The sequence below is a fragment of the Vidua macroura genome, chromosome 29, assembly GCF_024509145.1.
Source record: "Vidua macroura isolate BioBank_ID:100142 chromosome 29, ASM2450914v1, whole genome shotgun sequence".
Taxonomy (NCBI): Eukaryota; Metazoa; Chordata; class Aves; order Passeriformes; family Viduidae; genus Vidua; species Vidua macroura.
Genome location: NC_071599.1, coordinates 2,884,626 through 2,912,378, shown reverse-complemented (window position 1 = coordinate 2,912,378; position 27,753 = coordinate 2,884,626). Strand labels below are relative to the sequence as shown.

Here is a 27,753-nt window from a genome sequence, read left to right as displayed (position 1 = left end):
TCGGGGCCGTGACCATTCTCGGCCGCTCTGTCCCACACACACGGCCCAGACAGGAGAGGCCAAACCGGGCCAATCTGGCCGTGCCCGGCTCCCTGCAGAGGGGACAGCGGGGGACCGTCCCCTGCCCCTGGACCAGCCCCGGGGACGGGGAGGGCAGCAGCAGAAGATGGAGCCGTGGCCGGACTACAGCTCCCGGCAGCCGCTCACCGCGGGCCGGGGCTGCGGCGGGGCCGGTGGGCCGCAGGGGCGGTGGAACTACGACTCCCGGCGTGCCCCGCGCCAGAACCACGGCTCCCGGTGTGCCCCGTTCTAGGACCACAACTCCCGGCGTGCCCCGCGCCGGGCACCACCCCCGCCCCGCGGCCTCCGCGGCGCCGCGTCCTGGCCACGCCCCCCCGGCCACGCCCCCCGGAGCGCGGGAGCGCGCGCGCCCCGCAGGTGAGCGGGGGTCGGGGTCCGGGACCCCTCCGGGGGCTCCGCGGGCCCTTTCCGGGCTCCCGGGGCCGTTTGCCGGGGCTTGGGGCCCTCTGGGGGCGGCCGGGGCTCTGCGGCGCGGCTGTGAGGCGTTCCCGGCGGGGTGGAAGGGGTGCGCTCTGCGCGTTCGCTTTGGGAGGTGGGCGGGGGGGGCTCTTTGGGGTATCCGTGGGGCCCGTCGGGGGTGGAGGAGGCTCTGCCCGCGGCCGTGGGTCCTTTGGGGGAACGAGCCGTGTGGGACCCCTGGGTGCTCTTTGGCGGGGTGCTCTCCCCGTCTGTGGGACGCCCCTGTTCCCCCCTGGGGGAAGGGGAAGATGTCCTCGTTCCCTTCGGGGAGCTGGCGGGTTCCTTTGGGGGTACAGCGTGCTTTGCAGGACACCCGCGTCCCCTCCGGGTGCGGGGGTGCCCTGTTGGGATGCCTGGGTCCCTCCATGGGTGAGGGACGGCTCTGCCAGTACCTGGATTCCCCCTTCGGGGGTGTGGGGACCCCTTTGGGGGTGTGTGTGGGGGGGTGAGAATCTGTGGGATCCCTTTTGTGGGGGGCTGCTCTGCCAGACGCTTCCATGCCCTTCCTGGGGGGCTCTGGGTGGGTGGGGGTCACTCCCCTTGGGCTCTGCGGGACCCTGCCCCCAGCCAGCCCCGCACACGCATGGCGTGACCCCAGGGCCCCCCTGCCCTCCCAGTCCGCAGCACCATGCGGCTCTCGGCCCTGCTGAGCGCGGCACGGCCGCGGTTGCCCCCGGGCTACCGGCACGGCACGTGGCCCCCCGACTCCACGGCCGCCCGGCTCCGCAACCCCCCGGGGCAGCGCCGCCGCAAGGTCTTCGTGGAGCCCATCGCCAAGGACGACTGGAAGGTGTTTAAGGGTGACACGGTGAGGCTCCCCCTCCCCAGGCTCCCCCCACCACGGCTGGCAGCTGGGCTGGGGTCCCACCTGTGCCCCTCTCCCCACCGCAGGTCCAGGTGCTGGCCGGGAAGGACGCGGGGAAGCAGGGCACGGTCAGCCAGGTGGTGCAAGCCCGCAACTGGGTGGTGGTGGAAGGGCTGAACACGGTGAGGCCGGAGCAGGGAGGGCTGCGGGGGGCTCCGGGGAGCCCGCGGGCCACCGGTGACCCCCGTGCCCTCGCAGCACTGCCGCTACGTCAACCGCACAGCCAAGTACTCGGGGACCTACATCGCCAGCGAGGCGCCGCTGCTGCTCAGCCAGATCTGCCTGGTGGACCCCGAGGACAGGTAAGGGCCTGGGGGTGCTGAGGGGGCGCCCCACCTCAGTCCTGCCCGTCCCCAACGCCGCGTGCCCCCCGCAGGAGGCCGACGGAGGTGGAGTGGAGGTTCACGGAGGAGGGCGAGCGCGTCCGCGTGTCGCTGCGCAGCGGCCGCATCCTGCCCGTGCCCCCGCAGCCGCGCCGGGACGGCGTCGTCCCCGAGCAGTGGATCGGTGAGTGGGGCGGCAGCGGGGGCTGGGGGCACGTGGCAGGGGACATTGGGCGTGGGGGGGGGGGTCAGCGCCGTCCCCTCGCCCCCACAGATGGCCCCAAGGACACGGCGAAGGAGGACGCGCTGGCCAGGACGTACCGGCCGTCGCTGAAGACCTTCGAGGAGGAGATCATGGATGCCATGGGGATCGTGGAGACGCGCCGGGCCAAGAAATCCTACTGGTATTAACTGGGGGAGCTGGAAGCCCCCCCCCCCGGGGTCGGGCTCTGCAATAAACCCCCCCTGGATTTTCTGTGTTTGTAGCGTGCAATGCTTTTGGCGTGGCACTGACTCACACCCAGCCCTGGAGCGTACAAATCCTGGGTTTATTGTGGGCTCTGCTCCTCCTGGGGGGGCTCTGCTCCCCCCAGATCCTCATCCTCGCTGCTGTCCCCGTCCTCACCGTCCTTGTCCAGCCCGGCCAGCACCGTGGCCAGCGGGGTCCGTGCGGCCACCAGCACCAGGTTCCTCGGGGAGAACCGGGGGTTGAAGAGAGGCACGAGGGCACAGTGGAAACCTGGGGAAAAAAGGCAAAGGAGAGTTGGGAGAACGGAGAGAGGGGTCCAGGGAGAGAGGAAACAGGAGGGCGACGATCGACCGTCGCCCTGGCAGCTGTGCCCGTGCCCACCTTGCTCCCGCAGGTAGAGCAGCCGGTCGAGCAGGATGAGGGTCTCCACGGCGGGTGCCAGAAGCTGCCCCAGGGTGCAGAACGCCACCACCTTGTGCTGCTGCTCCAGCATGGCCCCCACAGCCCCCGAGTCCAGCGGGATCCCTGCTGGGTCCAGTCCCGCCAGGGGCAGCCCCAGCTGGGCGTATCTGTAAAAGAGGGCAGGGGGGTCCCAGGCGGGACTCCCCCATCCCCAAACTCCTGAGCAGGGTCCCAGAAGGGAGTTCTCCCCCTCCCCAGTCTCACTGCGGGGCTAGGAAGGGACACAGGAGGTTGACCCCATTCCCCACACTGATGAAGAGGGTCCCAAAAGGTTCCCCCTCCCCAGACTCCCCAAACTCACAAGGAGAATTCCAGAAAATGGTCCTCCCTCCCCAAACTCACTGCAGGGCCAGGAGGGTGTCCCCACTCCCCAAACTCACAAGGAGAATTCCAGAAAAGGGTCCTCCCTCCCCAAACTCACAGGGGGGTCTAGGAGACATCCCAGAAAGGGATCCTCCATCCCCAGACTCAGGGAGGGCCAGCGGATCTCCCAGAAAGGGCTCGCAGGGGGTGCAGGAGGGGGTCCCCCGGCCCAGACTCACTGGGGGAAGCTGAGGGCATGCGCCTTCCTGCCGGGCTGCAGGCCCAGGTGCCTCTTGCCGGGGTCGGCGGCGCGGATCAGGCTCTCGAGCGCGGCGCGGTAGCAGTGGGCGCGCAGGTGGGCGCCGCCCCCGCGCAGCCGCCCCTCGTACTCCTCCAGCGCGTGGCACGCCGCCTCCCGCGCCCGGTAGGACAGCTGGTGGCCCGGCAAGGCCGCCACCGAGGCGCTCAGGGGGTAGCCCGGCGGGCGGCCGGGGGGCTGCCCGGGGGCGGCCGACAGCTTCATGTAGCAGCAGCCCACCGAGGCCACGGCAGCCACGGCGGGGCTGCGGGCAAAGTGGCACAGCAGGGCCGGGCTGAGGTCCCCGCAGGCGTGGAGCCCCGTCACCAGCACCCGCCCCCCGTCCTCAGAGCCCCCCGGGCCCCCCAGCGGGTTCCGGGCAGCGGGGCCGGCTCCTGGCGGGTCGGGGGGCAGCAGGAACTCCCCCCAGGGAGCTGCGGGGTCCAGGCGGCCGGCCACGTGCTGGGGGGCCCGGGGGGTGAGGGGGCGCGGGGGGGGCCCCCCGCGTGCCAGCGCCCTGGTTTTGGGTTTGCCCAGCTCCCGCAGCAGCTCGCGGTCGAAGCGCTCAGCCAGGCGCGCCAGGCGGCCGTCGCTCTCCACTGCCGTGACCCGCAGGCCCAGGCCGAAGGCCAGGAACCGGGACAGGTGGCCCTGGGGAGGAGGACGGGGGGGGGGACACACACGAGCTCAGCTGGGCTGGGTGGGGGGGGATGCCCTGAGACCCCTCCGTGGCCCCCCCGGCTCTTACCTGCCCCGCTCCGATGTCCAGCACGCGCTCGCAGCCGGTGGCCCGGCTCAGCCGCCGCAGCAGCTGCGGGGAAGGGGGGGTTTAGGGGGCTCTTAGGGGGCTGCCTGGGGTGGGGGGTCTCAGGGCACGGGGAGGGGCACCCACCTCGCCCAGGCGCTGGATCTCGTGCTGCTTTTTGGGCTTGACGTGGCGGCGGAGCAGCGGGTGCAGCCGGGAGCTCTGGCACGGGGGGCGCGGGGACCCCCGCGGGCACCCCCGAGGGAAGGCCAGCGCCCGGGCGGCGGCGGCAAAGGCCAGCAGGGACAGGGGCCAGGCGGCCCCCGCGCCCCCCCGGCCCCCCAGGAGCCCGGCCAGCTGCACGGGGGTGGCACTAGCCAGGGCGGGCTGCCAGGCCGGGGGCAGCTGTGCCCACAGATCCTCGGTGAAGAAATCCTGCGGGGAGAGGGGTCAGCGCGGGGAACAGAGCCCGAGGGGGGCACAGCCCGAGGGGGGGACAGATTGGGGGGCACAGCCCGAGGGGCACAGCTCGGGGGGCACAGATTATGGGGTACAGCTCGGGAGACAGAGCTTGGGGGACAGAGCTCGGGGGGCACAGCTCGAGGGGGACAGCCTGAGGGGCACAGCTTGGGGGTCACAGCCCAAGGGGCACAGCCTTGGGGGATAAAGTTTGGGGGGCACAGCTTTGGGGTCACAGCTTTTGAGGCAGAGCTCAGGGGGCACAGCCCTGGGGGGACAGAGCTTGGGGGTCACAGCCCTGGGGTCACAGCTTGGGGGTCACAGCTCGGGGGTCACAGTTCGGGGGTCTCAGCTCGGGGGTCACAGCCCTGGGGTCACAGCTCAGGGGTCTCAGCTCGGGGGTCTCAGCTCAGGGGTCACAGCCCTGGGGTCACAGCTCGGGGGTCTCAGCTCAGGGGTCTCAGCTCGGGGGTCACAGCTCAGGGGGTCACAGCCCTGGGGTCACAGCTCGGGGGTCTCAGCTCGGGGGTCACAGCCCTGGGGTCATAGCTCGGGGGTCTCAGCTCGGGGGTCACAGCTCGGGGGTCTCAGCTCAGGGGGTCTCAGCCCGGGGGGCACAGCCCGGGGGCAGCTCCGCGGCACTCACGATGACGAAGGCGTCGAGCAGGGGCCGGTAGAGCGCCAGCAGGCGGACGATGTCGGCGGCTCGCCGCTGCTCCGGGCCCTGCCGCGCGCGGGGGGCGCCGCGGGGCGCGGCTGCCGTGGCGGCGGCGGGGGCGCGTCAGCCCGGGCTCTCTGACGTCACCCCCGCACTCTCCCCCCCCACCCCTCCCCGGCTCTGCCCGTGCCGTTCAGCACACATATGACGTCACTGAGCAGTGACGTCACGCGGCTGTTACACCACCACCACCCCCCCCCACACACAGACACCGAGACGCCCCCCCGCGGCCACGACGTCACCACTCACCCCCGGGCGCCCGTGACGTCACCGGGCCGGCCGGGACACCGGGCATCTCGCCGATGCCGCCCCCGTGACGTCGACCTGACGTCATCGGTCGCGTCACGGAGCCGCCGCCGCCCTCAGCGCCGCCGAGCTCGCGCCGCGGCGCGCGCGGATGACGTCACTGCCGGTACCGGGGCCGGGCCGCGTGTTTCCCGGGAATTTCCGGTTCCGGGGCGCGGAGGTGCGGGCGGGCCCGGGGGGGGGTCTCCGGTACCGGGAGTCCCGTGGGGGGGTCGGGGATCGCCGGGGGTCCCGCGAGTCCCGGGGGTTCCCGGTGCGCCGCCATGGACGACTTGATCCTCAACGTGGATTTCGCCGCCCCGGAGCGCCGCCCGAAGAAGGAGCCGGGGAACCGAAAGCACCAGAGCTTCGTGCGGCGGCGGCGGGAGCTGGAGCGCCGCGGGGTCCTGCGGCAGAAGCAGCTCCCGGCCGCACCGGGCGGGCCCCGGCGGGCCCCGGGGTCGGGGGCGAAGCCGCGCCCGGGCCGGCCCCGGCCGTGCCCCGGAGAGAACGGCGGCGACGCCGCCGCCCCGCGGTGCCCCCCGCTCTCCCAGAACGGCAGCGACGCCGCCGCTAAGAGCGAGGGGAAGGCTCGGGGGGCGGCTCGGGGCTCCGCCGGAGCGCCCCCGGCATCCCAGAGCGGCCCCGCCGCCGCTCGGAAGGCTCGGGGGGCGGCTCGGGGGGCGGCTCGGGGGGCGGCTCGGGGCACCCCCAAGAGCGGCGGCGCCCCCCCGGCGCCCCCCAAGCTGGTGGCCATGGACTGTGAGATGGTGGGCACGGGGCCCGGCGGGCGCACCAGCGCCCTGGCCCGCTGCAGCATCGTCACCTACGGCGGGGACGTGCTGTACGACCGCTACGTGCGGCCCGAGGCGCCCGTCGTGGACTACCGGACCCGCTGGAGCGGCATCCGCCGGCAGCACATGGACACAGCCGTGCCCTTCCGCACGGCGCAGCGGGAGGTGAGCGGCAGCGGCCGCGGGGTGGGGGGACGGGGGACAGGGGACAGGGGTGGGGGGACAGGGAGATGTGGGGTGGGGGGACAGGGGATGTGGGGTGGGGGGACAGGGAGATTTGGGGTGGGGGGACAGGGGATATGGGGTGGGGGGACAGGGAGATGTGGGGTGGGGGGACAGGGGACAGGGGTGCGGGTGTGGGGGGACAGGGGATATGGGGTGGGGGGCTCTGGGGACAGGGATGTGGGGTGGGGGGACAGGGGGATGTGGGATGGGGGTCTGTGGGGACATGGGATATGGGGTGGGGGGCACCGGGGACACGGCTGTGGGGTGGGGGCTGTGGGGACAGGGGGGATGTGGGGTGGGGAGTGCCTGGGACACGGCTGTGGGGTGGGGGGCGTTGGGACAGGTGGATGTGGGGTGGGGGGCGCTGGGGATGGGGGGATGTGGGGTGGGGGGCATCGGGGACACGGCTCATGGGTGGGGGGACAGGGGATATGGGGTGTGGGGCGCCAGGGACAGGGATATGGGGTGGGGGGCACTGGGACAGGGGAATGTGGGGTGGGGGGACAGGGGATATGGGGTGGGGGGCATTGGGACAGAGGGATGTGGGGTGGGGACTGTGGGGACGGGGAGATGTGGGGTGGGGGGTGCCTGGGACAGGGGGATATGGGGTGGGGGGCTGCCTTGTGGGGCACAGGGACTGTCCCCAGGGCACAGGGATTGTCCCCCCTGCCCCGTGGAGCACAGGAACTGTGGGGCAAAGGGATTGTCCCTGGGGCACAGGGATTGTCCCCACTCTCTCCTGTGGGGCACAGGGATTGTCCCTGCCCTGTCCTGTGGGGCACAGGGATTGTCCCTGGGGCACAGGGATTGTCCCCACTCTCTCCTGTGGGGCACAGGGATTGTCCCCACCCTGTCCTGTGGGGCACAGGGATTGTCCCCAGGGCACAGGGATTGTGCCCTTCTGCCCTGTGGGGCACAGGGACTGTCCCTTCCCGTTCTGTGGGGCACAGGGATTGTCCCCAGGGCACAGGGATTGTGCTCTCCTGTCCTGTGGGGCACAGGGATTGTCCCCACTCTCCCCTGTGGGGCACAGGGATTGTCCCCACTCTCCCCTGTGGGGCACAGGGATTGTCCCCAGGGCACAGGGATTGTGCTCTCCTGTCCTGTGGGGCACAGGGACTGTCCCTTCCTGTTCTGTGGGGCACAGGGACTGTCCCTTCCTGTTCTGTGGGGCACAGGGACTGTGCCCAGGGCACAGATATTGTCCCTGCCCTGTCCTGTGGGGCACAGGGACCGTCCCTGGGGCACAGATACTGTCCCCACTCTCCCCTGTGGGGCACAGGGACCGTCCCTGGGGCACAGATATTGTCCCTGCCCTGTCCTGTGGGGCACAGGGATTGTCCCTGGGGCACAGATATTGTCCCCACTCTCCCCTGTGGGGCACAGGGTCCCCTCCCGCTCAGCCCCACAGCTCTGCCCCGTGGGGCCGCCCCTGTTCCAGGCTGGGGGGGGCAGAACCCAGGGATGGTTCTGGTGGGGGTCCCGACCCGCTGCTCTCGTGCAGGTTCTGAGGATCCTGGCTGGGAAGGTGGTGGTGGGCCACGCCATCCACAACGACTTCAAGGCGCTGCGGTACTGCCACCCCAGGGCTCTGACGCGGGACACGTCGCAGATCCCGCTGCTGAACCGCCGCGCGGGCTTCCCCGCCAACGTGGCCGTGTCCCTGAAGCGCCTGGCCAAGGCCCTGCTCAACCAGGACATCCAGGTGCCCGGGGGACCCCTCACCCTGCCGGGAGGGAAGGGGGGCAGATCCCAGGCACCCTGAGTTCAGCCAGTGCTGGAGCAAGCCTCAGTTTCCCTTCCCTCAGCTCAACCCCTGCAGCCTCAGGGGTTTTTTTTTTCCCTTTATTTTCCCTTTTTTTTTTCCTCCACAGCGCTGCCTGCACCTCCCCAGTTTTCTCTGTATCCCTAAATTCCTCTGTACTCCCCTAAGCTCCCCCCAGAGCTTCCTGTACCCCCAAATCTGCCTGCATCCCCCCCCATTCTGCCTGTACCCTCCCAAATCTGCCTGCACCCCTCCCGCAGTTACTTGCACCCCCTCATCTCCCTGCATCTGCCCACCCGAGCTGCCTGCACCCCACCAGAGCTGCTTGCATCCCCTAATCTGCCTGCAGCCCCCTGGGGGTGCCTGTATGCCCTAATCCACCCCAAATCATGCACCCCAAATCTCCCTGCACGCCCTCACCTCCCTGCATCCCCCCATCCTTGCTGTGTGCATTGCCCCACAGCTGCCTGCACTCCCTAATCTCTGTAGATCCCTCCCAATTTTGGCTGCCCCCCCCCCCCCCCCAAAATGGGAGCTGTGGCAGCTTGTGTCTGTGCCCACAGGTGGGGAGAAGTGGCCACTCCTCGGTGGAAGATGCCCGAGCCACCATGGAGCTCTACAAGGTGGTGGAGGAGGAGTGGGAGCAGCACCTGCAGCAGAACCCGGAGCAGAAGTGACACCCTGGGGGGCTCAGAGTGACACCCCCAGCCCGGACCTGCCTCTGGGGGGTCCCACAGTGACACCCCCAGCCCGGTCCTGCCTTTGGGGGGACCCAAAGTGATGTTCCAACCCGGTCCTGCCTTTGGGGGGGCTCAGAGTGACACCCCCAGCCTGGTCCTGCCTTTGGGGAGACCCAAAGTAATGCCTCCAACCCGGTCCTGCCTTTGGGGGGGCTCAGAGTGACACCCCCAGCCTGGCCCTGCCTCTGGGGGGGTCCTACAGTGACACCCCCAGCCTGGTCTTGTCTCTGGGGGGGTCCCACAGTGACACCCCCAGCCCGGCCCTGCCTCTGGGGGGGTCCCACAGTGACACCCCCAGCTTGATCCTGCCTTTGGGGGGACCCAAAGTAATGCCTCCAGCCCGGCCCTGCCTCTGGGGGGGCTCAGAGTGACACCCCCAGCCCGGCCCTGCCTCTGGGGGGGCTCAGAGTGACACCCCCAGCTTGATCCTGCCTTTGGGGGGACCCAAAGTGATGTTTCCAACTTGGTCCTGCCTTTGGGGGGGCTCAGAGTGACACCCCCACCCCGGACCTGCCTCTGGGGGGTCCCACAGTGACACCCCCAGCCCGGTCCTGCCTTTGGGGGGTCCCACAGTGACACCCCCAGCCCGGTCCTGCCTCTGGGGGGGTCCCACAGTGACACCCCCAGCCCGGTCCTGCCTCTGGGGGGGTCCCACAGTGACACCCCCAGCCCGGCCCTGCCTTTGGGGGGTCCCAGAGTGACACCCCCAGCCCGGCCCTGCCTTTGGGGGGTCCCAGAGTGACACCCCCAGCCCGGCCCTGCCTTTGGGGGGTCCCACAGTGACACCCCCAGCCCACTCCTGCCTCTGGGGGGTCCCACAGTGACACCCCCAGCCCGGCCCTGCCTTTGGGGGGTCCCAGAGTGACACCCCCAGCCCGGCCCTGCCTTTGGGGGGTCCCAGAGTGACACCCCCAGCCCGGCCCTGCCTTTGGGGGGTCCCACAGTGACACCCCCAGCCCACTCCTGCCTCTGGGGGGTCCCACAGTGACACCCCCAGCCCGGCCCTGCCCCTCGAGGCTCCCGGGAGCGCTGAGGAGCTGCCGTGTCGGTGGCTGAGGAGGAGCCAGGTGCGATGTCCCTCCCTGGTGTCCTTGTGCCGCTGCTGTTCCGCCCTGCTGCCCCCAGGACGTGCCGGGGGGGGGTCGGTGCCTTCCCCCCAGAGGGGTCTCTGGGATTCTGCACCCCCCGAACGCTTCGGGGCTGCTGCTGCTCCTGATCCGGGAGTGACCCTGGGGCGCCCTGAGCACAGTCCCCATCCCCGGGGCGCTGGGGATGGAGCGGGCTCCTCCCTCCTCCCAAAACTACCTCCGTCAGCGCCGGGAGCTGCCCCGGGACTGCGGGCGGGATTCAGATCCCTCCGCAAAGTCCCCGCTCCGCTCTGGGAGCTGCTTTACTCGGTGGTGAAGTTCCACCTTCCTCACTGTGCGAGCGGCGGGACAAAGCCGGGCACGGCGAGCAGCATCGCCCTGCCCGAGCCCCCCGCGCTGCCCCGGGACCACCCTGGGGGTCCCGCGGGCGAGTCCCCCCCGTGCTGGCCCGGGGACACCCCCGGAGGGCAGCCGTACCCTGGAGGTGCCCGAGCCTTGACGGGAACTGCTTTGAACTGAAAGGTTTATGTGCAAAATCCTAATTAAAAAGAAATGATTGAAGAGCTCTTCCCTTCGGTGGCGGTGGGGAGGAGCCTCCGGCCCCGGTGGGCGGGAGCGGGGGGGTCCCTTACCGGGCTGTCACCCGGCACCCTCCGACATCTGCGTCCCGCGGGCTCTTCCTCCTCCTCCTCCTCCTCCTCCTCCTCGTCCTCTTCCTGCCAGGGACGAGCTGGCCCCTTCCCCGTACCCCATTTTCTGCCCGAGCCACCGGCGGCTCCCCGGTGTTGCTGTGAGCGCGTAGCGGTGCCGGTGCCGGTGCCGAGCCCGCAGCCGCCTCGGGCGATCCCCGAGCCCCCGCCGGGCTGGCCGCGGCCCCGAGCCCCCGACGTGCGTCACTTTTTCCAGCGTTTCCTCGCGTTTGCGTGGCTGCGCTTGGCTCGGGGCGCTGGAGCCCGAGGGAGGGTTTTGGGGGTACAACCCTGCAGCAGGAGGGGCCGTTCCTCTTTTTTTTTTTGGGATAAACGCGCGGATCTGGCTCCCCGCGCGGTGCTGGAGAGCAAACGGCCGAGCATCCCCGGGAGCTTGCGGGGTTCTGGGGGGTTCATCCCTCCTGCTCCTGCCGCGCTCCCGTCCCTATGGCCCGGATGGGGGTGGGAAAAGCTGTCAGAGCCCCAAAAAGCAGAGGAAGGTGGGAGGGCGGAGGAGCAGGCGGGAGCCTTTGTGTCTGGGCTGGCTCTGGCGGTGATTAGGGGCTTTACGGCGGTTATAAATGGCCGGTCGTTAAAGGGGTTTATGGCCCTGGAAATGAGAAGCAGCCGGCCGGGCCCCAGCCCTCGGCGGCTGCGGGATGCGGGTCGGGGTCCCGGGGGATGGCTTGAGCCCCCCCCCCGGGGTCCCTCCGGATGGGGCTGGGCACAGGGCGCGGGCTGGAACAGGGGGTGCGTTCCTGTGGCTGAGGAAGGGTCCCGGGGCTGGGGCAGAGTCCCGGGAATGAGGAAAGGTCCCAGGGTTGGGCTGGATCAGGGTCCGGAACCAGGGCAGGATCCTGGAACTGAGTCCCGGGCCAGGGCAGGGTCCTGGAGCTGAGGAGAGGTCCAGAATCAGGACAGGGTCCCAGAACTGAGTAAGGATCCAGAACCAGGGCAGGGTTCTGGAGCTGAGGAGGGGTCCGGAACCAGGGCAGGCTCCTGGAGCTGAGGAAGGGTCCGGAACCAGGGCAGGGTTCTGGAGCTGAGGAAGGGTCCGGAACCAGGGCAGGCTCCTGGAGCTGAGGAGGGGTCCCGGGCCAGGGCAGGGTCCCGCTGTGGCGGCACAGCAGAGCTCTCGGGGCACGTGGGTTCCCTCCCGCCCCACAGCCGGGGGTCCCATCGGCCACGGGGCCGGGGCCGGGCTCGGTCGCGCCGTCCAGCTGTGTTTCATTTCCGCAGCGGCCGTGGCCGTGGCCGGAGGCGGGGGGGGTGGGGGCTGCGTCCCGCCAGCTGGGAAGGATTTGTGGGGACATGGGGGGGGGGGGAGAACACGGGTGACCTGCCCATGCTCAGGCCTCAGCCCCCCACAGTGGAGCCCCCCCCATCTTCTCTCCCAAATTGGGGTGACCCCCAACAGCTTTGGCTCCTGTGTGGGGTGAGGGTACCCGACACCCCCTCCCGGGGTGCATCCCGGGCACCGGGGAGGGGGGGAACATCCCCAAGCAGCCCCATCCTCCCAGGAGGGGCTCTGGGGCACGACAGCATTTTGGGGGGGGGGGGGTCCCACGGGGGTAGCGGGGCAGCCATGGAGCTCTGCCTGGGCTGGGGGAGCCCCGCAGAGTTTGCGCTCAGGATTTCTGCGGTTTGTGAGGATTTTTGCCGGGAAGGGGGGGTGCGGGCGGTGGATGGTGCCGGATGTTCCCGGAGGCTGAGCCAGCTGCTGCTGCCCTGGCACCGGCACGCGGCTCCCCACCCGCCTCCCAGAGAGAATCCGTGCCCTTCCCAGGGGTGACCGGCGCTCCGGGGGGGGTTATTTAGGGCCAGTGGTTCGCCTGCTCGCCCCAGGGCTCCACCGGGATGGGAGGGAGAGGAGGGTGGGGTGCAAAGGCTTTATCCGCCCTTCCCTGCAGAATCCCTTCCAGATGTGGGGCTGCCGGTGCTGCCGTTCACACCCCAGCACGGTGCCCAGCACGGGACGAGGGGGAGTTTGCAGGCAGATCCCACCCCAGACCCCTCCTCCCACTTATCCTGGAATGGAGATGCTTTTTTTTTTTTTTTTTCCCCATTTTCCCCAGATTTGGAGCAAACCCACAGCACCGCCCCTCCTGTGACTCCGCGATGGGGGGAGGCAGGTCCCTGGGGTGAAGGGGTTGGAGTGACCCTTCACCAGCACCCCCTCCCCGAGCCCCTGTCCCTGTCCCTGTCCCTGTCCCTGTCCCCTGGGCACGGCCCCGGCGCTGCTGTAGGTGAGGTTGTGTCAGTGCTCGGTGAGAAATCCTGTTCTTCAGGGGATTAGGGATGCGGCAAGCCGGGACTTGGCTCGCCGGCCCGAGCCGGAGGTTCTGGGGGCACGGGGGGGGATGTGGCCAGGAGGAGGGGGGCGACGGGGACCTCTGTGGGGCCTTTTCACCCCAAATCGGAGAAGAAGCCTCTCTCCTTCCATTCCAGAGCTCCTGCTGAACCAGAAACGCCATTTCTTGCTTTTCTTGCCCAGAACCGGCCCCGCGGCACAACCTGCCCTTCCCGCGGCGGTTCCCAGGGCTGAGAAACCTCGGGAAATCCCTCGGCGCTGTCACCTGGCTGGGAGCGGGGTGTCGCCTGCCCCTGGCAGCTCACCCCCAGGCCGGCTGCAGCCCCACGAGTGTGCACGGACACGGGCGTGAGTTTGTGTGTGATTCTGTGAGTGTGTGTGTTTGTGTGTTTGTGAGTGTGTGAGTGAGTTTGTGTGTGATTTTGTGAGTGTGTGAGTGAGTTTGTGTGTGATTCTGTGAGTGTGTGAGTGAGTTTGTGTGTGATTCTGTGAGTGTGTGAGTGAGTTTGTGTGTGATTCTGTGAGTGTGTGTGTTTGTGAGTGTGTGAGTGAGTTTGTGTGTGATTTTGTGAGTGTGTGAGTTTGTGTGTGATTCTGTGAGTGTGTGAGTGAGTTTGTGTGTGATTTTGTGAGTGAGTTTGTGTGTGATTTTGTGAGTGTGTGAGTTTGTGTGTGATTTTGTGAGTTTGTGAGTGATTCCGTGAGTGAGTTTGTGAGTGGTGGTGTGGCTTGTACATGTGTACAAGCGAGCACGGGCACCTGCACACGCCCGTGCCAGCATCTCACCTGTGCAAACACGCGTGCCCTGTGCACACTCGGGGGGTGCGGGGAGATTTGGGGGGTGCACGCGGCTGTGGGGGGACGCACAGAGATCAGGGGGTGCAGGCGGCTCGGGGGAGGGGGGTACAGACAGATTTTGGGGGGGTGCAGCAGCTCCTGGGGGCACAGCACATGTGGGGTGCAGGCAGTTTCGGGGGGCACGCTGGAGATTGGGGGGAACCAGGGAGATGCCCCAGCCTGGGGGGGGGGCGCAGGGAGGTCAGCAGGGTGCGGATCTCGGGGGGATGGGAGGAGTTTGGGGGGGACAGGCAGAGCGGGAGGTGCCTCCAGCCTGCGCCCCCACGGCAAATGGGGGCGGGGGGCTCCCCCTGGGCTCTCAGGCCGCAGGTGAGCGCGGAGCCCCCGCGCCGGGGCCGGGGCCGGGGGGTGGGACCAGCCCGGCGATAAAACGGCGGCGCGGGCGGGACGGGACGGACGGACGGAGGGAGCCAGCGGCGGGGCCGGTGCCGAGGGAGCGGCGGATCCCTCGAACCGCTTATTCCCCCCTCGCTCCCCTCCCTGCGCCCCCCAGGCCGGCAGCCGCGATGCCCAACTTCTCCGGGAACTGGAAGATGAAGAGCTCGGAAAACTTCGAGGAGCTGCTGAAGGCGCTGGGTGAGTGGATCCCCGCTCCCCCTCCGCGTCCCTGCGGGACTCCCTCGGGCTGGGGTGTTCCCCCCATCTCCCCGTGTCCCCTCCAAATCCTCTTCCAGCCCGGCAGTCCCGGTGCCCGGAGCCGCCGTGTGCCGGGGGGATCCCTCTGCACCCCCTTTTGGCAAAGCTCTCGCGCTCGGTGCCCCACTGAGGAGCCGGAGGCACGAGGGGGCCGGGCAGCGTGTCCTGCTCCCGAGGGATCCCATACGGCCTCTTTCCTGCCTCAGTTTCCCCACTCTGGTGCTCCCCCAAGCATGGACCCGCACCACCCCGGTCCCCTCCGCCCCCCATCCCAAAAGCTCCCGCGGGCTCACCTGCCCCAGGGACCCTGGGTACAGCCGGAGTCCCCAGAACCAGCCCGGGCAGGACCCCGCTGTTTTGGGGTCCCATTCTCCCGGGCCTCCTCTCGGGCCCCTTTGCCCCCCACGGCGGAGCTGGGGCTCGGCTGAGCGGGGGGTGGGGAGGGCCAGGACTCATGGCGGGGGCTGGAACTGGGGGGGGGGGGCACAGGCCGGGGGTCCCCGGGGCTTTGGGCAGGATCAAATCCAGCTCCCCCACTGCTCCCCTCCGCCTGACCCGCTCCTCGCCAGCCGGGGAGCTGCCGGAGCAGAATATTTTCCAGGTTAGGGGATACGTAACGAATATTTCAGGATAATTATCACTTTCTTGGGTTTCACTCCCGATCCCCCGTCGCCCCTTCTCCCCGCCCTGGCCCCGCTGATGGAACCGGCTCGGGGAAACCTCAGCAGGAAAATAAATCTGCCAGCCCCCCCGGAGCCCTCTTCCTTTCCCACGGCGCGAGTGGGGGCTCCCCCCGGCTGGTCCCTGCGGGGGCTGGGGGCTTTATGAGCTCCAGCCCCCCAGACTGACCCAGCCTCGGTTCCGCTCCCTTTGGGGGCTGTTTCTTCTCCCCCACCCCCGTCAGCATCATGTGGGGGGGTGTGGGGGGCTCGGTTTCGGGCGTCCCCCCGGTGTGAATCAGGCCTGGGGGTGTTCGTGGCCATCGAGGGGACCCCTCAGGGACGTGGCCCTTCCCACTGCAGGGAGGGGGTTCAGCTCCTGGAGCCCCCCCCCGGCCACCCCGTGTCCCCCCCCTTCCTTTGTGCGGGGACCCTCTCGGGGGGGTCAGTTCACACCCCGAGGGTGACACGGGAACAATGTCCCCAAAGAGCAGCTCCCCGTGCGACAGCCGGGGGCTCCAGGACATGATGGATGAGCCGCCTCTGGAGCGGGGACAAAGCCCCAGCTGCCCCGCGGTGGGCGAGGGGGCTGCGGGGGGGAGACGCGGGACCCCTCGGGGGGGGAAGGGGGGGGGGGGGGTCACGCAGGTCACCTAACACAGAGCTCGGACTGGGGCCCTTGTCCCCGCTGTCACCCCGCTCTGGGCGAGCCCTTGCCCCCGTCACCCCCGTCCCTTCCCCCGGGCGCATCCGGCGCCAAGCCCAGCATCCCCCCCCGCCTCCCGCCCTCTCCAGCAGGTAACGAGAGCCAGATGTGGCCCAGCGGTGGCCGGGGGGGGGGGCTCGGGGTTGCCTGGAGCCACCTGCAGCACTCGCTGGACCCGGGGATGTGTCGCTGCCAAGGGCGGCGCTGCGGCCGCGGCCCCCCCCCCGGTTCACCGGGGACGCCCCGGGTGCGGAGGGGAGCTCGGTGCCACCGTGCCGCTCTCCAGGCGTGAACGTGATGCTGCGGAAGATCGCGGTGGCGGCGGCGGCGAAGCCGGCGGTGGAGATCCGGCAGGACGGGGAGAGCTTCTACATCCGCACCTCCACCCCCGTGCGCACCACCGAGATCCGCTTCAGGGTGGGCGAGGAGTTCGAGGAGCAGACGGTGGACGGGCGGCCCTGCAAGGTGTGCGCGGGGCACGGGCACTGCACACGGGTGTGAGCGTGGGCGTGAGCGTCAGCGTGTGTGAGAGTGTGTGAGTGAGTGTGAGCATGTGTGTGAGTGAGTGAGTGAGTGAATGTGTGTGAGAGTGTGAGTGTGAGAGTGTGAGAGTGAGTGTGTGTGTGAGTGTGTGAGTTTGAGTGTGTGAGAGTGTGAGTGTGTGAGTGAGTGTGTGTGAGAGTGGGTGTGAGTGTATGTGTGTGAGAGTGTGAGAGTGAGTGTGTGTGAGTGTGAGTGTGTGACTGAGCGTGAGTGTGACTGTATGTGAGTGAGTGTGACTGAGTGTGACTGTGTGATTGTGGGTGTGTCTGTGAGTGTGACACTGTGACTGTGTGATTGTGACTGTGTGTGACTGTGTGTGACTGTGTGAGTTTGTGAGTGTGACTGTGTCAGTGTGAATGTGTCTGTGTGTGATTCTGCGTGTATCTGTGTGTGTGTGTTTGTGTTTGTGCAGGGACACGTGTCTGTGCACACACACGAGTTTGCACACACGTTTGGCACGAGGGCAGGAGCTCTCACGTGTGTGTGTGCACAGCCACCTTCTCCCCGCAGCTGCTTCCCCTCCTCCTGCACCCCAACCTCTCCTTGTGCCCCTCAAGCCTTTCCTGAGCTCCCCATCCCCTCCTGCATCCCCCAACCCCTTCCCTGTGCCCCCAAACCCCTTCCCTGTGCCCACAACCCCTCATTGTGCCCCAACCCTTCTCAGTGCCCCCCAACCCGTTCCCTGTGCCCCAATCCCTTCCCTGTGCCCCCCAACCCCTTCCCTGTGCCATCAACCCCTCATTGTGCCCCCCCAACCCCTTTCCTGTACCATCATCTCCTCGTGGTGCCCCCCAACCCCTTCCCTGTGCCCCCATCAACCCCTCATTGTGCCCCAACCCTTCTCAGTGCCCCAATCCCTTCTCAGTGCCCCAATCCCTTCCCTATGCCTCCAGCCCCCTTCCCTGTGCCCCCAAACCCCTTCCCTGTGCCCCCCACCCCCCCCCGGTGCCCGATGAGCCCGCACACCCACCTGGCACAGGGACGAACGGCCCCGTTCCGCTGCCGGGGGTGGTGACAGATGCCCCGGGGCGGGCAGGGGGTGCCCCGGCGGTGCCCACATGCCCACCCAGCGCTGCCCTCCGTCCCCCCGCAGAGCTTGGCCAGGTGGGAGAGCGAGAACAAGCTGGTGTGCGAGCAGCGGCTGCTCAAGGGCGACGGGCCCAAGACGGGCTGGTCCCGGGAGATGACCAACGACGGGGAGCTCATCCTGGTGAGGGGGGGATGCGGGGCCCCGGGGGCAGCGCTGCCCGCTGGCAAAACTGCCCCGGAGCGCGGTGGGGCGGGGGCAGGAGCGGGCACGGCCGCGCCCCTCACCGACCTTGCTTCTCTCCTTGCAGACCATGACGGCCGACGACGTTGTGTGCACCAGGGTCTACATTCGGGAGTGACCCCCACCCCCCGTCCCCGCTCAGCTGACCCCCTCCCCCCCCAAATCCGCCCTCCCCCACCCCGTGTCCCCTCAGTCGGTCCCCTGCACTCATCCCCCGGCCGCGGGGAGGGTGCTGCATCCCCCCGCGGGGGTACAGCAGCGAACCCCCTGTTTTTTTTTGGGGGGACACACACACGGATTTCCCTCCCTCTGCAGGGCGGGGTCCTCCGGGGGCAGCAGAGTCTCCTGCTCCGGCCCCGCTCCGCCGCGCTCGGGGCCTGGCGAGGTGCCGGGGTGCGGCGGGGGGTAACGCGGCCCCTCCCTGCCTTTTGGGCTGGTTTGAGCTGGTTTGGGTTCGGGCTGCTGTTGGTTCCCGCAGCCCCCAGCCCTGCCCCGCGACCCCTCCCCAGTATTTATTTGTGAATATGGTACCAGACGGGAACACCAAACCCCCCAGCCCGGGGCAGTGCCAGGTCCCAGCCCCCCCCCCCCCCCCAGGGTCCAACTTCTCTCTGTTACCTCCTTTTTTAATAAATGTCCTATGAACCCCCCCCGTGGTATCCCTGTCTCTCCTGCTGGCCCCACTGGCACACAGATCCCACACCGTGGGACTCTGGATCCCACATCCCAGATTCTGCGCTCTAGATCCTGCACCCCGGATCCCATAGCCTGCATCCTGCACCCCAAATCCCACACTCCAGATCCCACACCCTGGATCCTGTGCCCCAAATCCCACACCCCAGATCCCACACCCTGCATCCTGCACCCCAAATCCCACACTCCAGATCCCACACCCTGGATCCTGTGCCCCAAATCCCACACCCCGGATCCCACACCCTGCATCCTGCACCCCAGATCCTACAGTCTGAATTCCACACCCCGGATCCCACACCCTGGATCCTGTGCCCCAAATCCCACACCCCAGATCCCACACTCCGGATCCTGTGCCCCAAATCCCACACCCCAGATCCCACACCCTGGATCCTGTGCCCCAAATCCCACGCCCCAAATCCCACACCCTGGATCCTGTGCCCCAAATCCCACGCCCCAAATCCCACACCCTGGATCCTGTGCCCCAAATCCCACGCCCCAAATCCCACACCCTGGATCCTGTGCCCCACATCCGCTCCCCGGCCGTTGCGCAAGGGGCCGGGGGCGAGGGCGGCAGCCGGGCTGGCACATCCCGGCGTGGGAAGCGGGTGGTGGCTCTGAGGTGACCGTGGGGTGACCGTGGGGTGACCGTGGGGCAGGGAGGGCAGCGTGGGGCTGGGACGTGTGGCTGTGCCTCAGCTCTCAGCGTGAGACCCCATCCCGGCTGGGGCGGGGGAGCCGGGGGCACCTGAGGGTTTATTATGTGCGTTAATTAATTTTCGGGCTGCCCGATAATTGCCCTGCATGGGATGGCATTAATTAGCCCAGGATTCCGGGGCTGTGAGCTGGGGAGGTGCAGGGAGGCTCGGGGTGCAGGGCTGCCCTGCCTCGAGGTTTGGGGTGCTCCTGCCCCCCGTTCCCTGCCCAGCTCGGCTCTCCCAGAAGCGGCCGGGACCCCTCGGGGGCAGTGCCCCCCACCCGAGCCGCTGTGGGGCAGGTGGGGGGCACTGCCCTGAGCGCGGGATGGAGAAGGGAGCCAGGGCTCAGGGTTGGCTTCACCCCCACGCCCGGGGTGTGATCCTGCACCCCGGGAGCTCGTCCAGGAGCAGCGAGGGTGGAATTACACCTTCCCTGGGGAGGAGGAGGAGAAGGAGAAGGGGGAGGAAGGCTCCGGTATCTCCAGGTGGACACTTGGCAGGCTCCCATCACCCCTGGCGCCGTTCCCAAAGCGCTGCCAGGGCCGTGTCCCGGCTCTCCCGGGGGTGGGCGCAGGAGCCGGCCCCCTCCCCACTTCACCCGAGCGATCCCGGAGACCCCGGGAGCGCCAGGGCCGGGCGGGAGCAGCCGGTAATGGAATCCAGCCGCCCCCCCGGCTCCGACGGCCTCCCCTCGCTGGAGGAATATCCGCTTTCCCCCGCGAGCCCTGGGGACGGCTCCAGTTTGCCTCCGGCCGGGGGGATCACTGGGGGGGCTCCGGGACCCCGAGAGCGGGGAGGGGGGCACGTCTGGATGGGGAGGGGGCTGTGGCTGCCTGCGCTCCCCCCCCGCAGCGGCCCGGGGGTCCCGTTCGGCTGCTCCGGGGGGCTGGGGGGGGGCTCCGGGAGGGGCAGCGGCGGGAGTCGCCCCTTCCCCGCAGCACGGCCGCGGCTCGGCTGCTCTCGGAACAAAAGCGAATTCCTCTGTGCGGAGCTGGGGAGGGGGGGGCTGGGATGGAGGGGCCGCGAGTAACCCCAAAAGTGCTCTGCGGGCTGTGCCCCCCTCCCATGGCTCCGCGTGGGTGGTGTCGAGGTCCCCGGCGCCTCTAATCCGGCACTAATCCTCCCCGGTGACCCCGGTGGCCCCCGGGCGGCCCCGCTGCCCCCCCGAGCTGGGGAGGGGGCCGGGCTGGCCCCTCGCCTTTCATCTCCGGAGACAAAGCGGGGCCCGGCCCCCTCCCCGTTCTGTGAATGCCCGACCCTGGGGGGCCCTGGCCCCTCACCCCGGAATTTTTCCGTGCATTCTCTGGAAGCAGAGCTTGGGCTGGGTGTGGGGGAGCTGCATCTCATCCCCCCCTGCCCCGGAGCCATCGGGAGGGATGCGGGGGGGGGGGGTTCGATCTGCCTGAAGCCAGGGGGGTGCGCTGGCTCCTGCCCTGCCGGGGATGTCCCTGCAGGGGACAGGGGGACGGGGGGACAGGACTCCTCGGGCTGGCTTGGGGGGCCACCCCGCTCCGGTGACGCTGGGGATGGGGTAGAGGAGGGAGGCTGAGCTGGAGGAACAACACCCCCACACACAGCCCCTGGGAAGGGACCCAGCGTGACCCCAGCCAAGCTGTGCCCCCCAAGGGCTGGGGTCACCCCCCCGGGCACCCCCACAACCTCCGGGCCGGCCGCTGCCCAGCTCGGAGCCCACCCGGGCTGGTCCAGGCTGGCTGCTAGGCATCCTCCCCCCGCCCAGAACGGCCTGACAGGAGCTGGGCACAGGGAGGTGCCAGCCCCAGGGGGGGCTCGGCCCCTCACCTGCCCTGCTCTCCGGAGGGGTCTCTGGCTGTGTGACAAGCCTGGGGACCCTGCTCAGTGCCCGGCAGGGCTGGGGCAGCACGCAGCCATCGGGCCACGTGCCCAGGGGGGGCTCTGGCCCATGGCACAGGGTCCCTGCCCCTGAGGGGGGCAGCTCCTTGCAGCCCGGTCTCGGGGGTGCCCCCATCGAAGCGGGGTGACACGCGTGTCCCCGGGCTGTCCCCACGGCTCAGGGCAGCGGGGACGCTGACGCCTGGGTGGCTCAGCAAGGCGTGGTGAGCCCCGGGGGACAGCGAGTGTCACCTCCTCGAGCCCGGCAGGCCGGGGGCTGCGCAGGAGCTCCCCCCTTCCCCCCCACTCCCCTCGGCTGGCGGCCGGCCAGCATTGTTCTCCTGCCTCTGCCTCCTCCTCCTCCTCCTCTCCCCCTCCAGCTGCAGCTGGCGCCGGAGCTTTCCTGGGCTCTAGCGGAGGGGGAGCCTCTACCCCCAGCCCCACAGAGCCCCCCGGGCTGGGCTCCCCTGGGGGGGTTCACCCCCATCCCATGGAGGGGAGTCTGGTCCAGCAGCTGCATGTGGAGGGGACACGGGGGGGGGGTTATGGGATGCAGCTTGGCCCCCCCAGTAGGGTATTTTTTTGGGGGTTCCCCCTTAATAGCTCAGCAGCCTGGCTGTGTGCCAGGGCTGGAACCTCCGATGGGGTGAGCGCAGGGCTGAGAAAGGGGGGCTGAAGCCGTTTGGGGGGGGTCTCCAGGGAGGCTGAGACGATGCAGAGGGTCCAGGAGGGTAACTGGGGATGGGTTCTGGAAGTGACAAGGACCTGGGGGTATCCACGGGGTCAAGACTGTGTCAAGGACAGAGGGACAAGGGGGGGTTGCAGGGCTGGCAAAGGGGGGAAAGGAAGTGGGGCAGACCCCTGCCCAGGCTTGGGGTCCGTGTGTGCTCCCCTGCTGGAGCAGGAGGAGCTGGGAGCAGCCAGGGGCAGGGGAAGGCAGGATCCGGCACCTCCCGGTTGTGTAAGGATGGGGAAACTGAGGCACACCCGGGATCAAAGCGGGGCAGAGTCACTGCCCCCGGGCTCCTGCTGCCCCACGCTCAACCCCACACCCTGCCCCACGCTCAACCCCACACACCAAGTTGGGATTCGCGTTTAATGCCAAGTACAAAGTCAACAACCCCCCCTCACCCCCCAAAAAAAAAAAAAAAAAAAAAAAAAAAAAAGAAAAAACTTCTAAAATTCTTCAAAAAATAAATTAAAGAGAAGGGACGGGTTCCCCCCCAACCCCTCCTGTCCTGTGCAAAGAGAAAAGAGCCACCCCCTCTGCATCCCAGGCCTGAGCCAGGCTCCAGTAAGGAAAGAAATGGGCAAAGCAAGGAGCTGGGGGCCCGGGCAGCAGGCCCCCCGCAGTGTGGGGCTGGGAGAGGGGCACCCCCAAAGGGGCAGGCAGTTCCCCTCCTCCCCACGTTGGCTCCAGCACAAGCTTGGCCCCACCACAACAGATGGGGAAACTGAGGCAGGGGCAGCGGGTACCCCCTCCTCCTCTCCGGCCAGCGCTGGGATGTGCCCACCGGCAGCTGGAGCCCGCCCCACGCCCCCCAAGCCCCCCGCCCACGGCAGCCGCGGGGCTGGAGGCGAGGCAGGGCAGGGCAGGGCCCGGGGCTCACCCGGCAGGGCTGGGGGGGCTCTGCCAGCTGCCGGGGGGGGGGGGTGGGCAGGGGAGGTGAAGTGCTGTCGGAAAGGCGACCTATGTACATCCCTGAACGTGGTGGCTCCGCCAGCCCCTCCCCACCGCGCGGCCCCGGCCCTGCCCCTGCCCCCGGGGGCCTCCCCGCTATGAGGTCTGGCACTGGACGTGCTGGCGCATCCCGTCCTCGAAGTCGTCCTCGTGGTAAGCTTCTCCGGCGTAGGGCCGCCGGCCCGGCCCGCCGTGCGCCGTGTAATCGCTGAGCTCCACCTCCTCCGTGTCCTCCGTGGCCATCACCTCCTCCTGCGGCGGGAAGAAGGCCTGCAGCTGGCGCAGGCGGTCAGCGGGGAGCCAGCCCGGCTCGGGGAACTTCACCTGAGACCACAGAGCGGGCGCGAGGCCGCGTGAGTGACCAGAGAGTGGACGGCAGCAACCGGGGAAGGGCAGAGGTGGGAGCTCCCGCCGCCCTGCTCCAGCTCACCTCGAACTGCAGGATGAGCTTTCCTTTCTGAAAGGGGCTCCTGTAGACAGGCATCCCCTCGTTGGGGATACACTTCAGGTCCCCAGGCCGGATCACGTCACCTGAGAGACAGAGAGAGAGGTGAGGGTCACCCCGCGGTGCTGGCAGCTCCTGGTGTGTCACTCACAGGTGCCTCAGTCCCCTCACCTGGCGGGGAGGACACGAGCAGGGTGCGGTTGTCCAGGGTGCGGATCACCTGCCGGCACCCACACAGGGCGTCTGCCAGGCTGATCTCCCTCCTGACAATGAGGTCGTCGCCACTGCGCCGGAAAACAGGATGTTCCTTCTGATCCAGGACAATGATGATGTCCCCGGGCTCCAGGCCGGGCACCTGGTCCCCTTCCTCGTGGAAGGTGATTTTCTGCCCATCCTTCATGCCTGTGAGGAGCGTGGAGGAAGCTCAGAGCCCGTGGGGCACTCTGGGGTGACCCCGCTCCGCGCTCAGCCCCGGCTCACCTTTATCCAGGTGCACGCTGAGGATCTTCTTCTCCCGCACGACCTTGCGGCCGTTGCAGGTGAGGCAGCAGTCCCGGGGCCGGATCCACTCGCCCTGGCCCTGGCACTGGGAACACACGGTCTGGATCTGCTGGATCATGCTGGGCCCCAGCTGGTGGATGCGAACCTCCATGCCCGAGCCGTGGCACTTGGGGCACCTTCTCTGGGCGCCCTCCCGCACCCCGCAGCCTGTGCCGAGGGGGGCAGGGGGTCAGACAGCGGGGTAGGGGGTGCTGGGGCGGCCCCCCGGGCCCCGCAGCCCCTCACTCACCCCCACACTTGCGGCAGATGATGTTCTTCTGCAGGGACAGCTTCCGCGTGGAGCCGTTGTACAGATCCTCCAGCGACACCGAGAGCTGGTGCACCACGGTCTTCCCTGGGCACAGGGGAGAGCCTGGCTCAGCACCAGCCACGTGCCACCCCCCGTGCCACGGCCAGACGGGCGCTGGGCACACTCAGGCTCACCGGGTGAGCCAGTCCTGCTCCTTCCTCAAGGACGGAGGCCGGGACACGGACAGGGACAGTTCCACTCCAAGGCCGGATCCTGCCGGCTGCCCCGGGGCAGTGCCGGGTCCCCAGCGTGGGCAGGGCAGGGCTCCCACCCCAGGGCTCTCAGCTGCCCTCCAGCTGGAGTGGCTGGGATGATTCCCTCGGCCTCCTAATTGCCCTGCTATTAACTCGTGCCATCTCAGCAAGAAGCGCCGTGGCGAGTCACCCTGTCCCTGTGACCCAGGCCGAAGGCATGCCAACAGTCACCGGGCTGGCCCCGCACGCCCCGCGTCCTGCTGCCACCCCCGGGGCCCGTGACTCAGCCCCAGCCCCGGGGCCGGCGGGGGAAAGCCGGGACAGGGACAGGGAAGGGCCCTTTGAAGAGAGGCAGGTGGAGAAAGTAATGAGGGTGGTGAGGAGCTGCACCGGGCTGTGCCGCAGGGGCAGAGACAGCCTGGGGAGCCCGCTTGGATCCCCTGAGCCAGTGCCATGCTGGGCACCAGCCTCCTCTCAGCCCACGGTCCAGGCAGGGCTGTCACCCCTGAGCCAGTGCCATGCTGGGCACCAGCCCACCGACACACGGGGTCCCAGCAGGGCTGTCACCCCCCGAGCCAATGTCACACTGCGTTTGGGTGCCAGCCCTCTCCCACATCATGGCTCCCTGCAGTCCCTTGTCCTCCTAGCCAGGGCTGTGCTGGGCACCAGCCCCAAGAGGTGCCAGCAGGTTTGTCACCTCCTGACCATGCTGGGCACCAGCCCCCTCCCACCAAGAGGTGCCAGCAGGTTTGTCACCCCCCTGAGTGGGCACCGTGCTGGGCACCAGCCCTCTCCCACCCCGGGGTCACGGTGAGTCCCTCATCCCCGTACCTCTCCTGTCTGCCCGGCCGCGCATCCTCACTCCCCCTCCAAAGAAGAGGTCGAAGATGTCCATGGGGGAGCCGAAGCCGCCGCCTCCCCCGCGGCCACCCAGGCCACCTTCCTTCATGGCCCGCTCGCCACCGCGGTCGTAGAGCGCCCGTTTGTGGGCGTCCGACAGCACCTCGTAGGCCTGGGAGATCTGCTTGAACTGGGGAGGGGGAGAGGGGCGGTGAGGTGGGACACGGCCGCCTGGGGAGGGGGCTGGGGGGGGCCGCACGTACCCGCTCGCCCTCGCTGGGGTTCTTGTCGGGGTGGTAGCGCAGCGCCAGGCGCCGGTACGCCCGCTTGATCTCGTCCAGGCTGGCGCCCGGCCGCACGCCCAGCAGGTCGTAGTAGCCCGTCTCCTTCACCATCTTCCTGCCCGTGACGCGCTGGCACGGGACAGAGCCGTGAGCCTGGCGCCGCGAGCTCTGCGTGGCCTGGGACCCCCGACCTGGCCCACGACAGCCCCCCCCCCCCCCAAAAGCTGATCCCTGCTCTCCCCCTGCACAACCCTACCTCAGTTTCCCCCCCCACAGTGGGACAGGCGGTGGTGACAACAACGTGACGGCCAGCCCCCACACAGGGCTCCTGCGAGTGTGTGCACGCCTGGGGGCGGACCCCAACTCCCGTCCCACCGCGGGACCCCCCCAAAAACGCTTTGATCCCTGTTCTCCCTCACGCACAGCCCTGCCTCAAGCGTCCCCCCCCCCGCCGCAGCAGCATCCCGCGGCTGTCAGGGGATGTCTGACCCGGCTGACATCCCGCTCCGCGGCTGCGGGCACAGCCGGGCACCGCACGGGGCTCCGGCACGGAGGGGCGGCCTCGGGGGTGCCCCTGTGCCCCCCCGGCCCATGTGCCGCAGCCGATAAGCCCCGCGTGGGGCGGGGACGTGCTTATCTTGGGACGGCGGCGGAGCGCCCGTGAGCCGCGCACCAGTAAATAAATAAGCGCGTCCCACTCCGCACCGGTTCGCCGGGACCGGAGCCGGCTCCGTCCCCCGGCGACCCCCGGGGCGGGTCCGTCCCGCCGGGGCCAAGGCGGGATCGCCGCGGCTGGAGCTGGCGCTGTCCCCCGCGACCCTCGGCTGGTACCGGGACCCTCGGGGCTGGGTCGGTCCCGCCCGCTCCGACCCAGGACCCCCGCGCGGGGCGGCTCCCGGGGGTGCCGAGGGCGCATTAGCCCGGTGACATCCCGTCCGCAGCCGCGGAGGCACCCAGCCCCCGGAGCGGCGCGGAGGAGCGTGGCCCGAGCGCGGCGCTCACGGAGGAGGGGTCGCCCCGGAGCCCCGCAGGCCCTCGGGGTCATCCCGAGGAGCCGCCTCAGGGCTGCGCGGGCCGGGCCCGCCGCTGACACCGGCGGGGCGGGGCGGGCCGGCTCCCGCCGGGGGTCGCGGGGAGGGTGGGGAGGTGCCGGGGGTGGGGGGTCCGGGGGTCGCGGCGGGGTCCCGGGGCCGCCCCCCCCCTCCCTCCCCTCACTCACCGCCGCCGCTCCGCCGCCGTCTCCGAACTCTCTGGAAGCCGCGGGCACGCCCCCCGCGCCGGCCCCGCCCCCTCCGCGCCGCACGCCGCGCCCATTGGTGGAAACGCCCTCCTCCGCCCGCCCATCACCCCGCAGCCCCGGCGCTGATTGGTTGTGGGGGCCGTCCTTGCCCGCTCCGGGAGGCGGGGCGCCGCTTCGCGTTGCGATTGGCTGAGACAGCGGCAGGGCCTGGCCTCGGGGTTGAGCCCTTCTCCCTCATTGGCTGGGAGCGGGTGGCCAATCAGAGGGAAGAGTGGGAAACGCGGGTGCCGCGCGCGTCCGGCAGGGGGCGCGCGGGGCGCGCGGAGGGCGGGGCAGTGGGCGGGGCCGAGACACAGGGCGGGGCAAATAGGGGCGTGTCCACGAGCGCGGGTGTGGCAATGGGCGTGGCAGTGCCAGGGGTGTGGTCTGGGCGTGGTCTGGGGGCGACATGGGGGGGTCACCATGAGGGTTCGGGGGTGCCGGGGTGGGGGCACCGGGCGTTCTGGGGGGGCTGAGGGGTCACGGGGGAGGCTCGAGGTGGTCCCGGGGGTTTTGGGGGGGGTCACAGGGGCCGTCCCGGGGGTTTCGGGGGGGTCACAGGGGGTCCTGAGGAGGATCCTGGGGGTCCCGGTGAGGGCAGCCCGGGGTAGGAGTCACGGGCACTCCTTGAGGGGTCCCCTGGCAGTCACAGACCCCTCCCGGGGGGGGTCACAGGGTGGTCCCCGGAGCTCTGGGGGGGATCCCCAAAGGGCGATGGGGGGGGCCTGGGGAGCTGGGGTCTGAATGGGGTCAGAATTGGGGGCTGGGGTCTCTCCAGGGGTCAGAACTGGGGGGCTGGGGTCTGAATGGGGTCAGAATTGGGGTTTGGGGTCTCTCCAGGGGGCAGAACTGGGGGGCTGGGGTCTGAATGGGGTCAGAATTGGGGTTTGGGGTCTCTCCAGGGGGCAGAACTGGGGGGGCTGGGGTCTCTCCAGGGGGCAGAACTGGGGGGCTGGGGTCTCTCCAGGGGTCAGAACTGGGGGGCTGGGGTCTGAACCGGGGGCTGGGGTCCTCCGGTTCCCTTTGTCCCCACTCAGGGGGCCGTGGGGGGGGGGTCAGGGTCTCTCCTCCAGGGCTGCTCAGGCATTTCAGCCCCCCCAGACCCTGGTGCCCACCTGTGCCCCCCCAGTGGGCTCAGGCCAGGCTGCCGGGGCCGCTGACCAGTGACCCCCGGGGGGAGGAGGAGGAGG

General features: G+C 69.5%; 5 protein-coding genes across 5 annotated transcripts; 3 read left to right on the top strand and 2 right to left on the bottom strand.

Annotated features, from left to right (window-relative positions):
- Positions 1–381: 381 nt before the first annotated feature.
- MRPL24 (mitochondrial ribosomal protein L24) lies at positions 382–2,203 on the top strand. Its single transcript, XM_054001199.1, has 6 exons — positions 382–438; positions 1,158–1,348; positions 1,432–1,527; positions 1,604–1,707; positions 1,782–1,912; positions 2,003–2,203. The coding sequence occupies exons 2-6, from the start codon at positions 1,169–1,171 to the stop codon at positions 2,137–2,139; spliced, it is 648 nt and encodes a 215-aa protein (XP_053857174.1). The 5' UTR covers positions 382–438; positions 1,158–1,168; the 3' UTR covers positions 2,140–2,203.
- A 56-nt stretch (positions 2,204–2,259) lies between these two features.
- Positions 2,260–5,656, bottom strand: METTL25B (methyltransferase like 25B). Its single transcript, XM_054001087.1, has 7 exons — positions 5,432–5,656; positions 5,111–5,220; positions 4,153–4,440; positions 4,009–4,071; positions 3,202–3,911; positions 2,579–2,766; positions 2,260–2,467 (listed from the first exon to the last, which is right to left on the bottom strand). The coding sequence occupies exons 1-7, from the start codon at positions 5,514–5,516 to the stop codon at positions 2,277–2,279; spliced, it is 1,635 nt and encodes a 544-aa protein (XP_053857062.1). The 5' UTR covers positions 5,517–5,656; the 3' UTR covers positions 2,260–2,276.
- Positions 5,657–5,733: 77 nt separating this feature from the next.
- On the top strand, positions 5,734–10,640 carry ISG20L2 (interferon stimulated exonuclease gene 20 like 2). The gene is made up of 3 exons (XM_054001153.1): positions 5,734–6,426; positions 7,991–8,191; positions 8,815–10,640. The coding sequence occupies exons 1-3, from the start codon at positions 5,752–5,754 to the stop codon at positions 8,926–8,928; spliced, it is 990 nt and encodes a 329-aa protein (XP_053857128.1). The 5' UTR covers positions 5,734–5,751; the 3' UTR covers positions 8,929–10,640.
- Positions 10,641–13,173: 2,533 nt separating this feature from the next.
- Positions 13,174–18,394, top strand: CRABP2 (cellular retinoic acid binding protein 2). The gene is made up of 5 exons (XM_054001212.1): positions 13,174–13,427; positions 14,431–14,513; positions 16,225–16,403; positions 17,575–17,691; positions 17,819–18,394. Exons 2-5 carry the CDS (start codon positions 14,444–14,446, stop codon positions 17,867–17,869), a joined length of 417 nt encoding a protein of 138 aa, XP_053857187.1. The 5' UTR covers positions 13,174–13,427; positions 14,431–14,443; the 3' UTR covers positions 17,870–18,394.
- Positions 18,395–22,162: 3,768 nt separating this feature from the next.
- LOC128820385 (dnaJ homolog subfamily A member 1-like) lies at positions 22,163–26,549 on the bottom strand. Its single transcript, XM_054001129.1, has 8 exons — positions 26,504–26,549; positions 25,264–25,413; positions 24,992–25,190; positions 23,907–24,011; positions 23,597–23,824; positions 23,288–23,518; positions 23,102–23,202; positions 22,163–22,995 (listed from the first exon to the last, which is right to left on the bottom strand). The coding sequence occupies exons 2-8, from the start codon at positions 25,393–25,395 to the stop codon at positions 22,768–22,770; spliced, it is 1,224 nt and encodes a 407-aa protein (XP_053857104.1). The 5' UTR covers positions 25,396–25,413; positions 26,504–26,549; the 3' UTR covers positions 22,163–22,767.
- Between the last annotated feature and the right edge of the window lie 1,204 nt (positions 26,550–27,753).

Coding starts and splice junctions, on each gene's coding strand:
- MRPL24 (XM_054001199.1), top strand. CDS start 1,169: ATGCGGCTCTCGGCCCTGCTGAGCGCGGCACGGCCGCGGTTGCCCCCG. Junction 1,708..1,781: donor CTGGTGGACCCCGAGGACAG/GTAAGGGCCTGG, acceptor TGCCCCCCGCAG/GAGGCCGACGGAGGTGGAGT. Junction 1,913..2,002: donor CGTCCCCGAGCAGTGGATCG/GTGAGTGGGGCG, acceptor TCGCCCCCACAG/ATGGCCCCAAGGACACGGCG.
- METTL25B (XM_054001087.1), bottom strand. CDS start 5,516: ATGACGTCAGGTCGACGTCACGGGGGCGGCATCGGCGAGATGCCCGGT. Junction 2,767..3,201: donor CATGCCCTCAGCTTCCCCCA/GTGAGTCTGGGC, acceptor CCTCTTTTACAG/ATACGCCCAGCTGGGGCTGC. Junction 2,468..2,578: donor GCTCTACCTGCGGGAGCAAG/GTGGGCACGGGC, acceptor TTTTTTCCCCAG/GTTTCCACTGTGCCCTCGTG.
- ISG20L2 (XM_054001153.1), top strand. CDS start 5,752: ATGGACGACTTGATCCTCAACGTGGATTTCGCCGCCCCGGAGCGCCGC. Junction 6,427..7,990: donor TCCGCACGGCGCAGCGGGAG/GTGAGCGGCAGC, acceptor GCTCTCGTGCAG/GTTCTGAGGATCCTGGCTGG. Junction 8,192..8,814: donor TGCTCAACCAGGACATCCAG/GTGCCCGGGGGA, acceptor CTGTGCCCACAG/GTGGGGAGAAGTGGCCACTC.
- CRABP2 (XM_054001212.1), top strand. CDS start 14,444: ATGCCCAACTTCTCCGGGAACTGGAAGATGAAGAGCTCGGAAAACTTC. Junction 16,404..17,574: donor TGGACGGGCGGCCCTGCAAG/GTGTGCGCGGGG, acceptor GTCCCCCCGCAG/AGCTTGGCCAGGTGGGAGAG. Junction 17,692..17,818: donor ACGACGGGGAGCTCATCCTG/GTGAGGGGGGGA, acceptor CTCTCCTTGCAG/ACCATGACGGCCGACGACGT.
- LOC128820385 (XM_054001129.1), bottom strand. CDS start 25,395: ATGGTGAAGGAGACGGGCTACTACGACCTGCTGGGCGTGCGGCCGGGC. Junction 24,012..24,991: donor CGGCCGGGCAGACAGGAGAG/GTACGGGGATGA, acceptor CCCTGTGCCCAG/GGAAGACCGTGGTGCACCAG. Junction 22,996..23,101: donor AGCTCATCCTGCAGTTCGAG/GTGAGCTGGAGC, acceptor CTGTGGTCTCAG/GTGAAGTTCCCCGAGCCGGG.